Source organism: Bos javanicus, chromosome 4 (genome assembly GCF_032452875.1).
Source record: "Bos javanicus breed banteng chromosome 4, ARS-OSU_banteng_1.0, whole genome shotgun sequence".
In the NCBI taxonomy this organism is placed as follows: domain Eukaryota; kingdom Metazoa; phylum Chordata; class Mammalia; order Artiodactyla; family Bovidae; genus Bos; species Bos javanicus.
This window is the reverse complement of record NC_083871.1, coordinates 52,169,104-52,183,735: the sequence shown is the minus strand read 5'-3', so window position 1 is coordinate 52,183,735 and position 14,632 is coordinate 52,169,104. Positions and strand designations below refer to the sequence as shown.

General features: G+C 35.3%; 1 protein-coding gene across 1 annotated transcript in view; it reads left to right on the top strand.

Annotated features, from left to right (window-relative positions):
• CAPZA2 (capping actin protein of muscle Z-line subunit alpha 2) overlaps positions 1-14,632 on the top strand; it is a 57,840-nt gene that overhangs the window by 21,929 nt on the left and 21,279 nt on the right. The window contains exons 2-3 of the mRNA XM_061414038.1: positions 6,422-6,485; positions 11,699-11,750. Of these exons, the coding sequence (XP_061270022.1) occupies positions 6,422-6,485; positions 11,699-11,750 (116 nt within the window). The remainder of the gene's footprint in view (positions 1-6,421; positions 6,486-11,698; positions 11,751-14,632) is intronic.

The window sequence follows — 14,632 nt, the reverse complement described above, 5'->3', positions numbered from 1 at the left end:
TTGTGGATTGTTCCTGGTTTTGAGCAATTTTGAATAGATTTTTGTGGAAACACAGAGTTAGATACCTGGAAGTGGGATTGTTGTGTCATATAATGTGTGTTTATAAGAAATTGCTAACCTGTTATCTCTACCAATTGTACCATTTTGCATTGCCAAAGCAGTGTTTTACAGCTCTAGTCGTTCTGTATCCTCACCAGCACTTGGTATTATCAGTCTTCTTTATTTTAGCCATTCTATTAGGTATATAATGGTGTTTCATGATTTTAATACTCATTTCCTTAATAATTAATGATATTGTACATCCTTTTTTGTGTTTATCTATCTTCTGTTTATCTTCTTTGATGAAGTGTGTTCACATCTTTTGTTTACTGTTTTCTTACTGTTGTATTTTGATAGTGTGTGTTCCAGATACAAATTGTTCATTGGATATGTGATTTGCTGATATTTTCTCCAGTTTATGGTGACTCAGATGGTAAAGAGTACTGTTGCCTGGAAAATCCCATGGATGGAGGAGCCTGGTAGGCTGCAGTCCATGGGGTCGCTAAGAGTCGGACACGACTGAGCAACTTCACTTTGACTTTTCACTTTCATGCATTGGAGAAGGAAATGGCAACCCACTCCAGTGTTCTTGCCTGGAGAATCCCAGGGACAGGGGAGCCTGGTGGGCTGCCGTCTCTGGGGTCGCAGAGAGTCAGACACGACTGAAGCAACTTAGCAGCAGCAGTAGCAGCAGATGGTAAAGAATCTACTTGTAATGCAGGAGACCAGGGTTCGATCCCTAGGTCAGGAAGATCCCCTGGAGAAGGGAATGGCAACCCACTCCAGTATTCTTGCATGGAGCATTCCATGAACAGAGGAGCCTGGCAGGGTACAATCCATGGGGTGGCAAAGAGTCGGATATGACTGAGCTACTAACACACACTCCAATTTATAGCTTGTCTTTTCATTCTTTTGTTGTTATTGTTCAGTAGCTCAGTTGTGTCCGACTCTTTGCAACCCCATGTATTGCAGCACGCTAGGCTTCTCTGTCGTTCACCATCTCCCAGAGTTAGCTCAAACTCATGTCCATTGAGTCAGTCATGCCATCCAATCATCTTGTCCTCTCATTCCCTTCTCCTCCTGCCTTCAGTCTTTCCCACCATCAGGGTGTTTTCCAGTGAGTCTGCTCTTTGCACCAGGTGGCCAAAGTATTGGAACTTCAGCTTCAACATCAAGTTGCTTCAATTAATATCCAGGATTGTTTTCCTTTAGGATTGACTGCTTTGATCTCCTTGCAGTCTAAGGGACTCTCAAGTCTTCTCCAAAACCACAGTTTGAAAGCATCAATAATTCTTCCGTTTTTTTAGCATTGATAACAGAGCATAAGTTTTTAATTTCAGTAAAGTCCAGCTTTTTTAATGTAAAGTCCAGCTTTTTTTTTTGGTCAGCTTTTTTAATGGATAGTGGTTTTAGTGTCACGTCTAGTAACTTTTTGCCTAACCCCAGGTCATGAAGGTTTTTCTTCTGTTTCCTTTTAATTTTTGTTAATTTCTATATTTTTCATTTAGAGCTATGATCCATTTTGAGGTAATTTTTTTTGGTAAGGAGTCAGGTTTACATTGCAGTGTATTTTTTGCTCATGCATATCTAATTGTTTGGATATCATTTGTTGAACAGTTATTTTTCAACATTGAATTGCCTTTGTACCTTTGTCAAAAATCATTTGGCTATGTACATGTGAGATATATTTTTTGGCTGTCCAGGTCTATTCCATTCATTATCTATCCCTTTGCCAATACCATGCTATCTTAAAGACTGTAACTTTTTTTAATACTTTTTATTATTATATTTTTATTTTTCATTGTGGTTTATTACAGGATAGTGTATATAGTTAGTTCCTTGTGTTCTGCAGTAGGACCTTGCTGTTTGTGCATCTTATATATAGTAGTTTGCAACTCCTAATCCCAAACTCCCAATCCGTCCTTGCCTGGTGCCCCCAAAACCACAAATCTGCTCTGTATTTGGAGTCTGTTTTTGTTTGTAGGTATGTTCACTGGTGTCATATTTTAGATTCTACATATAAGTGATATTCTATGGTATTTGTCTTTCTGACTTCCTTTCCTTAGTATGGTAGTCTCTAGGTCCGTCTGTGTTGCTACAAATGACATTATTTCAGTCTTTTTTTATGGCTGAATAGTACTTGTGGTACACACATCTTTATCCATTCAGCTGTTGATGGACGTTTAGGCTGCTTCCATGTATTGGCTATTGTGAGTAGTGCTGCTATGAACTCGGGGGTGTATGTATCATTTTCAGTTATAGTTTTGTTCAGATACATACCCAGGAGTAGGATTGAGGTTCTTTGACAGCTGTATTTTTAGTTTTTTTTAAGGAACTTCTGTGCTGTTTTCCATAGTGGCTGCATCAATTTACAGTCCCACCAGCAGTGTAGGAGGGTTCCCTTTTCTGCACACCCTCTCCTCAGCATTTATTATTTGTAGATTTTTTAACAGTGGCCATTCTGACGTGTGAGGTGGTTGTTACCTCATTGTAATTTTGATTTGCATTTCTCTAATAATTAGCGATGTTGAGAATCTTTTCATGTGTCTGTTGGTCATCTGTATGTCTTTCTTGGAGAAATGTCTGTTTAGGTTTTCTGCCCATTTTTTGATTCAGTTGTGTTGTTGTTGTATGAGATGTTTGTATTATATTTTGGAAACGAAGCCCTTATTGGTCACATCATTTGCAAATATTTTCTCCCAAATAGGATGTTTTTTCGTTTTATTTATGGTTTCCTTTGCTGTGCAAAAGCATAAAAGTTTGATTGGGTCCCATTTTTTATTTTTGCTTTTATTTCTTTTGTCTTGGGAGACTGATCCAGGAAAACATTGGTAAGATTTAGGTTAGAGAATGTTTTGCCTATATTCTCTTCTAGGAGTTTTATGGTATCATGTCTTATACTTAAATCTGTAAGCCATTTTGAGTTTATATGTGTTTTAAGCCATTTTGTGTTTTGATGTGAGCCAGTGTTCTAACTTCATTGATTTATATGTGCCTTTCCTGATACCACTTGCTGAAGAGACTGTCTTTTCTGCATTGTATATTCTTGCCTCCTTTGTCAAAGATTAATTGACTGAGGTATGTGGGTTTATTTTTGGGCTTTGTATTCTATTCCATTATGATCTGTATATGACTGTAGCTTAGGTGATGTGAAGTTTTCAACTTTGTTCTTTTTCAAAATTGCTTTGGCTATTCTATTCCATTTGCCATTACTCCTTGGTGTTTACTACTGAGAGTGAAAGTTGCTCAGTGGTGTCCAACTCTTTGCAACCCCATGGACTATACAGTCCATGTACTAAACAATCCATGGAATTCTCCAGGCCAGAATACTGGAGTGGGTAGCCTTTTCCTTCTGCAGGGGATCTTCTCAACCCAGGGATCAAACCCAGGTCTCTCACATTGCAGGCAGATTCTTTATCAGCTGAGCCACAAGGGAAGCCCATTTGCTACTGAGGGTGTGAATAATATTTATTCCTTCTAATTTTCTAGGCAAAAAAAATTTTTTTTAATACTTTGGCGGTGTTTATGGCTGTTCTGGGCATCAAAGTGATTTCTTGATCTTGTTTGCATTTAAGGGAGGGCGTATTAATACATAGCCAAATAATCTGCATTCATTGGATTCTTCAAACGTAGAAAAATAATAGTATAGGAAGCATTGGTGTTAGAATCAGCTTATTGATATGTATCAAAGAAATTCTTTTTGGATCTTGATTGGGCATTCATTGAATTTGTAGAATAGTTTGGGGAAAATTGTTATTTTTACAATAAGGAGACTTCCAATCCTTGAACCCAGCATATCTGTTTATTTAGAGCTTCTTTGATTTCTTTCATCAGTTTTGTGTAGAATATTAGTCTTGCACATATTTTGTTAGATTTTTACCTAAGTTATAGGTTCTTGCTTGCTCCTCTTGCTTAGTCTTGTCTAACTCTTTGCAACCCCATGGACTGTAGTCTGCCAGGCTCCTCTGTCCATGGAATTTTCAAGGCAAGAATACTGAAGTGGGTTGCCATTTCCTACTCCAAGAAAGTTTTTTAGGTTTTTGAGTAGTTTTCCTTTATTTGTTTAAGACTCCTTGGGATTTTTCATTGGAAAGAATCATGTTTGCAAGTAGAAAGTTTTATTTATGAAATTGCCTTTCATTCCTTTTTCTTACCTTATTGCGCTCTCAGTGTGATGTTAAATAGGAGGGATGAGAACAGACATCTTTGTCTTGTTCCTGATTTTAGGTGGGAGCTTTCAGTCTTTGACCACTAAGGATGATGTTAGCTATAGGCTTTTTTGAAAATATCTTTTATCAGATTAAAGACACTGTCTTTTTAGTTTGCTAAGAATTTTTATCATTATTGGTTGTTGAATGTTATTAAATAATTTTCTGCTTCTGTTGAGGTAGTTGTGGCTTTTCATCTTAATCAGTTGATATCATGAATTACAACATTTATTTTCAAATATTGAAACAGCCCTACATTTCCGGGATAAACTCCACTTGGTTGTGATGTGTTATCCTTTCTATATATAATTGGATTAAATTTGCTAATATTTTATTGAGAGGATTTTTGCATCTACCTTCAGGAGGATTTTGGTCTTTGAGTTGTGTTTCTCATAGTATTTTAGTCTTTGGTATAAGATAATGCTGTTCTTTTTTAAAAAGTTGTAAGTTGTTTTCACTATAGTTTTCTGAAATAATTAGTATAGAATTGGTATTTCTTCCTTAAATACCTGTTAGAAGAAAACCTGAAGTTTTTGTTTGTTGAAATGCTTTTAACAATAAATTTGATTTCTTTATAGATCTAGGACTATTTCCTTTTCATTGTTTTTAGTTTCCACATCAGAACAGTGACAGTGGACAATATGAAATAAGGTTTTTGTTTTTGCCAAGTGTGGTCCCTTAATTCAGTAACTACTTGAGTGTGTATTTTAAAAATCACCTGGAAAGCTTCTCTCAGTAGTGTGTTCTGGGCCTCATTTCCAGAATCTAATTCAGTTGGTTGGGTAGGACTCATGAATGTACATCGGAGAAGGCGATGGCACCCCACTCCAGTACTCTTGCCTGGAAAATCCCATGGATGGAGGAACCTGATAGGCTGCAGTCCATGGGGTTGCGAAGAGTCGGACACGACTGAGCGACTTCACTTTGACTTTTCACTTTCATGCACTGGAGAAGGAAATGGCAACCCACTCCAGTGTTCTTGCCTGGAGAATCCCAGGGACAGGGAGCCTGGTAGGCTGCCGTCTATGGGGTCTCACAGAGTTGGACACGACTGAAGCGACTTAGCAGCAGCAGCAGCAGCAGCAGCATGAATGTACATATCTGACAAGATCACTGATCAGCTTAGTTGAAGGTTATTGTATAGTGATTGGGAAATTATTATAATTACTCATAATTTCTTCACTAAATAATAATACTTTGCTTGTCATCTAACCTTTCAAAAAAAAATATATATATATATGTATGTATTCATTAGTGTTAATCACTGTAATATAGCCCTTATTCTCTTGAAATATGTCTGTCAGTATACCTGTTGATGGTGCGTCCTTGGTGGCTGAGACAGAAAAGAATCTGCCTGCAATGCAGGAGACCTGGGTTCAGTCCCCTGGAGAAGGGAATGACAGCCCACTCCAGCATTCTTGCTTGGAGAAGGCCACAGACAGAGGAGCCTGGCAGGCTATAGTCCATGGGGTCACAAAGAGTCGGACACAACTGAGTGACTAACAGTTTCAGATTTCAGTTTCATACCTATTGATACTTGTCTGTCACTTATTTTTGAGCTAAAATTTCCCAAGATTCAGTCAGGTGTCATGTTCAGAGCATTTTGAATTTATGCTTTCTTCCTCTCTACATTCTTCTTTTTACTAATTTATAGATAGATAAATTTATAGACTATTTATAGATAGTCTATAAATAAATAGACTAGTCTATTTATAGATATAAAGTCTATCTATAGTCTGTCTTTATAGATAGACTTTATAGATAAGCACATCTGTATATATACATGTATAGACACATGCATATATTTTTTTTTGTTGTACCTAAATGTTTCTTAATTCTTCATACATATAAATTTTCTTGGTGGGTCATTTTTTTCCATTTTAGTTTAAAAGAAAAATTTGCTTATAAGAAAATCTTTCTATGTAGGCAGCTTTGAATCCTTAAATGCATTAGTTATATGTATAGTTTATCTGCATTCAGCTTATGCATTGTGATTCTATTAAATAATTAAAAGAGTAATAACTTTAGGGTGTTTGAGTGAAAAAAAAGTCAGTCTTTAAAATCTTAAAGCCATTTTCAATAGAATTTTGAAGCAGTATAATTCCACATGGTTCTTTGGTTGTTTTAGCAGAGGCTTATGCTATAGAACATTTATATCTTCATTTCTGTTTCAGGTGCGCATAGCAGCCAAGTTCATCATTCATGCTCCTCCTGGAGAATTTAATGAAGTGTTTAATGGTGAGTGTTTAATTCATAACAGTAAGGCTTGATGTATCCAGTACTCATTCTTTAAAGAATAAATTACATAACCAGTATCTAAGCTAAAGAGAATGGGTAGAAAAATCTGTATTTTCTGAATTGCAATGAAAATGTTTGTCAGTCTGCATTATGTAAGGTCTACAATATAATATATTTATGACATACGATTATTGTACCTGATAAATTTTAATCCTCTAAAAGAATAACATTAAATCATTTAAAAAGACAAGAAGATTTTAATTTAACTATTCTTTGGAATTGTGAGATGCATTTTTTGTATTTCTTTTAAAGAAAAGCTTAGTAGATAAATAAGAACAGCCAAGAAAGGGAGAAACACTGTTTCACCATGCCTGTTTCACCTGCTTAGAAAATGACATCACATGTAAAAAAATTTGTTGTTTAAGTTATAGCTCATAAATCAGTTACCAGTATGCCTTTCTGTAAACCTCACACTATATGGCAAACAGTTTTATAATTGTTCACCCATAGATGAGAAATTTAAATATAACATAGTCTCCTGGTTGCTGTAAAAACTCTAAAATACTTCCTTTTTAACAGTAAGAACAATGTGGTTGAAACATTGAAACGGTCATGCAGAAAATGGCTTGTAGTGATCTTTATACAAAACTTTTTAAAAACAGTTTTGAGAATAAGCTGCCATAAGTACTTTAAAAAATGTGTTACTTCTACTTCAAATATTTGGCCTTTACTATGGTCTTAAATGGGTTATTCAGTTTCATTTTTTAGCCATTCTACTCCACAGTAAGCTATTTAAACCTGTTTTTTTAAGAAGTTTAATCATTCATTTTCATTCATAGTATAAGATATAATGGAATCTCACCTCAGAAAAGATCAGTTTTGAAAGTCAAAAAATTAGGCAAAAATTGTTGCTGTTGTGCAGTCAATCAGTTGTGTTCAACTCTTTGCAACCCCATGGACTACAGCACAGCCAGGCTTCCATTTTCCTTCACCATCTCCCGGAGATTGCTCAAACTCATGTCCTTTGAGTTGGTGATGCCATCCAACCATCTCATCCTCTGTCATCCCCTTCTCTTGCCTTCAGTCTTTCCTAGCATCAGGGTGTTTTCCAGTGAGTCAGGTCTTCACATCAGTGACCAAAGTATTGGAGCTTCAACTTCAGCATCAGTCCCTCCAGTGAATATTCAGGATTGATTTCCTTTAGGATTGACTGCTTTGATCTCCTTGCAGTTCAAGGGACTCTCAAGAGTCTTATCAAACACCACAATTCGAAAGCATCAACACCACCTTCTTTATGTCTAATTCTCACATCCATACATGTCTGCTGGAAAAACCATAGCTTTGACTATATAGACCTTTGTCAGCAAAGTGATGTCTCTGCTTTTTAACATGCTCCCAGGTTTTTCATAGGTTTTCTTCCATGAAGCCAGGCGTCTTTTAATTTCATGGCTGCAGTCACCATGTGTGGTGATTTTGGAGCCCAAGAAAATAAAGTCTGTCACTGTTTCCATTGTTTGCCCATCTGTTTGCCATGAAGCGATGGGACCAGATGCCATGATCTTCATTTTTTGAATGTTCAGTTTTAAGTCAGCTTTTTCACTCTCCTCTTTCACCTTCATCAAGAGGCTCTTTAGTTCCTCTTTGCTTTCTGCCGTAAGGGTGGTGGTATTTGCATATCTGAGATTATTGATACTTCTCTTGGCAGTCTTGATTCCAGCTTGTGCTTCATCCAACGCGGCCTTTCACATGATGTACTCTGCAAACAGGGTGACAATATACAGCCATTATATACTCCTTTCCCAATTTTGAACCAGTGCATTATTCATGTCCGGTTCTAACTTTTGCCTCTTGTCCTGCATACAGGCTTCTCAGGAGACAGATATGATGATCTGGTACTCTCATGTCTTTAAGAATTTTTCACAGTTTGTTGTGATCCACACAGTCAAAGGCGTTAGCTTAGTCAGTGAAACAGAAGTAGATGGATGTTTCTCTGGAATTTCCTTGCTTTTTCTGTGAACCAGCAGGTGTTGACAGTTGTTCTCTGGTTCCTCTGCTTTTTCTAAATCCAGCTCGTATATCCGGAAGTTCTCAGTTCACGTACTGTTGAAGCCTTGCTTGGAGGATTTTGAGCATGACCTTGCTGGCATGTGAAGTGAGTGCAATTGTGTGGTAGTTAGAGCATTTTTTGGCATTGTCCTTCTTTGAGATTGGAATGAAAACTGACCTTTTCCAGTCTTGTGGCCACTGCTAAGTTTTCAAATTTGCTGTCATATTGAATGCAGCCCTTTAACAACATCATCTTTTAGAATTTGAAATAGCTCAACCATTTCAAATCCTAAAATACCCTAGAAAAATCCCCTAAATTATCCACAAACTGTATTAATGTATGATTTAGTACATAGAGTTACATATGGCAGTTGTTACGCATTTAAAAATTTAACCACTGAGCTACACTCAGGAAGAATGGTAGTCTATATTGTGAAAAATCTGAAAGTTAAAATATTCTCCCTTTCAAGATAACTATAAAATCTGAAGCAATAAGTTGGGAAGCTGGGGAGAATTCAAAAATACTTGTTTCCTGTAGGGCTTAAGTTCTGTTTTAATATTCAGCCTTTTTAATCTAAATACCCATTAATATGTTTGATGGTTGGGACATTAAAGAAGACAGAGTCTCTTTTCCCTTGGGTCAAAATTGGCATTTAGCTTGATAAGGGGGAAATTGCACTAAAGTCAGTGGCTCCCAAACTCCTGTACAATTTACAGAGCCAAGAAAAATTATAATTCTGAGAGAAGTTTTTCACGTACTGTTTTGAGTTAAATGCCTTACAAATGTATTCATCAGAAAGACCCTTGAAGAATATATGAGTCCTAGAAATTGCTTTTGTAAGTCTCATTGGAAATTAATGTTGAGTTAATACATTCTGTGTTGAGGTCCAGTAGATTTTGGCATTCAGGATAAGCCATTCAGTAGGCCTAGGCTGGGGCTGTGGAATGGAAGTGGGAGATACAAGATATGTAGGTTTTAACTGAAAGAGTATATTAGTGTTAAAAAGGAATTAAATGCATGATACTGGATGCTTGGGGCTGGTACACTGGGACCCAGAGGGAGGGTATGGGGAGGGAGGAGGGAGGAGGGTTCAGGTTGGGGAACACAGGTATACCTGTGGCGGATTCATTTCGATATTTGGCAAAACTAATACAATATTGTAAAGTTTAAAAAAAAATAAAATTTAAAAAAATAAATAAAATTTATTACCCAAAAAAAAAAAGATTGGAACTTAACACAAATGGCCAATGATTTAATCAAGTGTACCTATTTAGTAGAAGGTTTGTAATAAACCCCTAACCAATGGAAGAAAAAACAAAAGGAATTAAATATTTGAAGGGAAAAAAAATCTCATATGCATTTGATTATTTTTATGCTATTTTTGTTGATAACATTAACATCAGAATAATTTCATGGACTCCACAAAGATTAGAAATGCAGAGTCATAATCTTGTCAAATTAGTGCTTCCCAAATGCTGTTTCCCCACATAGATTTTTGGTCTTAGTTTTCTGGAACTGATGTGTTATCTGGGCAGGAGCTCTGAAATGTATACTGTTCTTTGTTTTTTTAGACTCCCACCAAACCACATCCCTTAAGAGTAGTTTTTATTTTATTCAAATTCTTCTCTGTTTCTTTCATTGTATTCTACATATGATAAAAGTTTGAACTTTTTTTTTCCAGAGTAAAGATAACAGGATCAATAGATTCTGCTTTTAAATTATTTTCCGATTTAAATGGGAGAAGAGACACTACTGTGCAAAACCACTGTTAATGCTTGTGCTTTAAATACTGAAGATACAGGAATCATATGTGTCAAGTAGAATTGCCAGTTTACTTTGTGAATATCTTTGTTTTAGTTTTTTAGGCAGAAGCTTCCATTGTTTAAAATCAGTTAATTTAGAAATTAAATTGGATTTATATTAGTGGTTAGTCAAAGAGATTTTTTTTTTTTAATTGTGACCTACTGCTGAAAAGAGGTATGTGAATAGGCAGTATTTTTTCCTTTGGAATAACTTTATATTTTTATTGATTCGTAGTCATTCTAAAATTTCTAAAGTGCAGAAGAGAATCTAGAATCACACAGAATTCTACCCTCTCTTCTTCACTGTTTGAATAAAATACTTAAAACGTTTCTCAGTTCATACTCATGTATATAACATTACATAAGTGTAGTACTATACATGATGAGTTTTCTCTTTCCTGTTTATTGTATATTTATTTCCATGTTGATGAATGCATATCTACATTATATCTACTAGAAGCCCAATTTTACACTATTTATAAGAACTATTGTCTGTGTTGTATTTAACACTTAATTTCTTAAGTTATTTGTGTTATTTTCATTTAATGAAAAAATTAGGATACTTTGTTATATGTATATTTTATGATAGCAATTATGTACAATAGCCAAGTGTGTAGGGAAAATAATGAAAGAAAATATACCAAGACTAGAATAGAATTTTGTTTGGTTTCTGGTGAAATTTTGTGATTTTTTTTTTTTTTTTCCCCAACTAAAAGTTTTAGTTTTAGTTTTGTTTTAACGATTAATAGATACATGTCGGCATAGTTGAGTCTAAAATTAGGACAAAGTTAAGAACCAACAAACAAAATGAGATTACTCAAGTAAAGTAGTTATCCGTATCCCACTAAACACATTCATCTGTTGTTGAATATGAGAATGTTTGAGAAACAAAAAGCCTACATCTGTACTGTGTTCACAAGCTGTTTCTTGTTTTAATCACTTTTTCCATAAAGCAGATTCCTTTGAGATTCATGATAGTATTGTCACACTAAGAGGCATAGTCCTCAATCTTTTGCAGATCTGTTCACATCATCTTTTTGGTGTAGCTTATCTTCACTTTATTCTTTGGAGACACAAAGAAGAAAGTTACAGGTATAGCTGGTTACAGTCTCAGTCTGCCTGCATTTGAAATAACACATTTTTTTTCATTCCATCTCCTATTTCCTTTCCAAAATCTTTTCTTTTCTTATTAACACCATGATGTGTTTCCGTGGTTATTTTGGTCATCACAGTAATATTTTGATCTTCTGTACATATTTTGAGGGGTGTTTAGGAGGCTAATACATGACTAAAATAAATTCAGTCCATAGAAATTTCAAGTATAGGAAAATAGTAATACTGAAAACATAATGTTTGTTTTGCAGATGTTCGGTTACTACTTAATAATGATAATCTTCTCAGGGAAGGAGCAGCCCAGTAAGTATTATGTATTATATTAACATAATTAAAGTGACATGGGAAAAACTTTTAAAGGGATTTTTAGGTACTAATCCATGAAACAGATACATGTACATCAAGTTCATATATATGTACTAGATTAGAAGAGAAATATTTTGACCACAGAGGAATATAGAGACACGACTTATACATGAAACTCTGTATTCATTGTGTGTGACTTATATACTTAATACCAATACTTAATACTACATTTTGACATTTGCACAGTTGGATAAAATTATTTTAGAAACTTTGATTTTTGAAATCGTGATACTTTCAATTTTATGCAAGCTTAACTTTTTATTAAATGCTTGATCCTAATAGATATTTGAGAAGGACCGACTACCATATAACACAGGGATCTATAGTCAATATCTTATCATAACCTGTAGTGGGAAAGAATCTGAAAAAGAATGTATATGTTTGTATTACTGAATCACTTTGCTGTACACCTGAAATATTACAGATCAACTGTACTCCAATTTAAAAACTAGATTTTTGAGGGTTAGGAACTTATTTGTCCATAAATACCTAACACAGTATCTGACAAATGCTTACTTAATAAGTATTTACTAGATTTGTGAGTGATTCAAAGAATCACTGCTGCTGCTGCTGGTAAATCGCTTCAGTTGTATCCGACTCTGTGCGACCCCACTGACGGCAGCCCACCAGGCTCCCCCGACCCTAGGATTCTCCAGGCAAGAACAGTGGAGTGGGTTGCCATTTCCTTCTCCAGTGCATGAAAGTGAAAAGTCAAAGTGAAGACGCTCAGTCGTGTCCGACTCTTCGCAACCCCGTGGACTGTAGCCCACCAGGCTCCTCCATCCATGGGATTTTCCAGGCAAGAGTACTGGAGTGGGGTGCCATCGCCTTCTCCAAAGAATCACTAAGCAGTTCTAAATCTTAGTATGTCATCTTTGGACCAGTGACCACAATCATGACTTGTCACAACTATCTTAAGATTTCAGAGAGATAATTTGTTTTATTTTCTTCTCTCACTTTCTTGAATAAGGCCTGTGGACCCATATTTTAACTAACTTCTTTACTCATTGGAAAATGATGAAATTAAACTTTAAGATGCCTTACAAAGTGTTCAGTATCCATACAGCCACCTACTTTCATCTTAGAATACTACCAGAATGTGAAATCTTGACTAATGGGGAAATTTTGTTCTAATTTTTTTTTTGTAATGTTTGAAGGCTTTATCAAATAAATTTGCTTTTTAGAGTTAATTCTAATGAAGGTGGAGGTTCAACAGACTTCTAGACATTTCTGATTTAAATTCCTATTATCTTTTCCCCACTTTTTAAATTGAAGTATAGTTGATATATAATATTACATATGTTATAGGTGTACAGCATAATAATTCACTGCTTTTTAAAACTATAGTCCATGAGTGATTACTACAAAATGCTGACTATATTCCCTGTTGTACAATACATCCTTGTAGCTTATTTATTTTATACATAATAGTTTGTGCTTCTTAATCCCCTGCCCTTTTCTTGCCCTACCCCCTTTCACTCTCCCCACTGATAACCACTAGTTTGTTCTCCATATCTGTGAGTCTGTTTCTTTTTTGTTATATTCACTAGTTTGTCCTATTTTTAGATTATACATATAAGTGATACCATACAATACTTGTTTCCCTCTGACTTATTTCACTTAGCATAAATGCTCTCCATGTCCACCGATGTTGGAAGTGGCAAAAATTCAGTATTTTTTATGGCTGTGTAGTATCCCATGGTACATATTTACCTACTTCTTTATCCATTCATCTGTTGGTGGACACTTAGATTGCTTCCATATCTTGGCAATTGTAAATAATTCTGCTATGAACATTGAGGTGCAAGTATCCTTTTGAAGTAGTTTTTTCGTTTTCTTCCAATATAAACAAAGGACTGGAATTGCTGGGTCATAAAGCAGTTCTGTTTTTAGTTTTTTGAGAAAGCTCCATATTGTTCTTCACTGTGGTTACACCGATTTACACTCCCACCAACAGTGTAGGGGGTTCCCTTTTCTCCACATCCTTTCTAGCATTTGTTATTTATGTTCTTTTGGATACTAGCCGTTCTGACAGGTGTGAAGTGATATCTCACTTTGGTTTTGATTTACATTTCCCTAATGATTAGTAATGTTGAACATTTTTTCATTTGCCTGTTGATCTTCTGTATGTCCTCTTTGGAAGAAGGTCTATTCAGTTCTTCTGCCTATTTTTTAATCAGGTGGTTTTTTTTTTTAATTGTGATTTGTATCAACTTTTTATATATTCTGGATATTAATTCCTTATCAGTTATATATCATTTGCAAATATTTTTTCCTGTTCATTATTTTGTCTTTTTGTTTTGTTGATGGTTTCCTGTGCTGTGCAAAACGTTTTAAGTTTAATTAGGTTCCTTTTATTTACTTTGCTTTAGGAGATGGATCGAAAACTAGTTGCGATGTATATCAAAGAGTGTTGTCTATGTTTTCCTCTAGGCGTTTTATGATTTCCAGTCTTACAGTTGGGGCTGGTAGAGTTTATTTTCATATATGGTATTAGAGAATGTTCAGATTTTATTGTTTTCCATGTCGCTGTCCAGTTTTCCCACACCACTTTCTGAAGAGACTGTCTTTTCTCCATTGAATTTCTTGCCTTTTTTGTCATAGATTAATTGAACATAAGTATGTGGATTTATTTCTGGGTTCTCTCCTCTGTTCCATTGATCTGTATGTCTGTTTTGTGTCAGCACCATACTGTTTTGATTACTGTAGCTTTGAATTAGATTGGCCCAAAGGTTCATTTGTGTTTTTCCTTAACATCTTATGGAAAAACCCAAACAAACCTTTTGATCAACCCAGTTGTATAACTCTGGAATATGAAA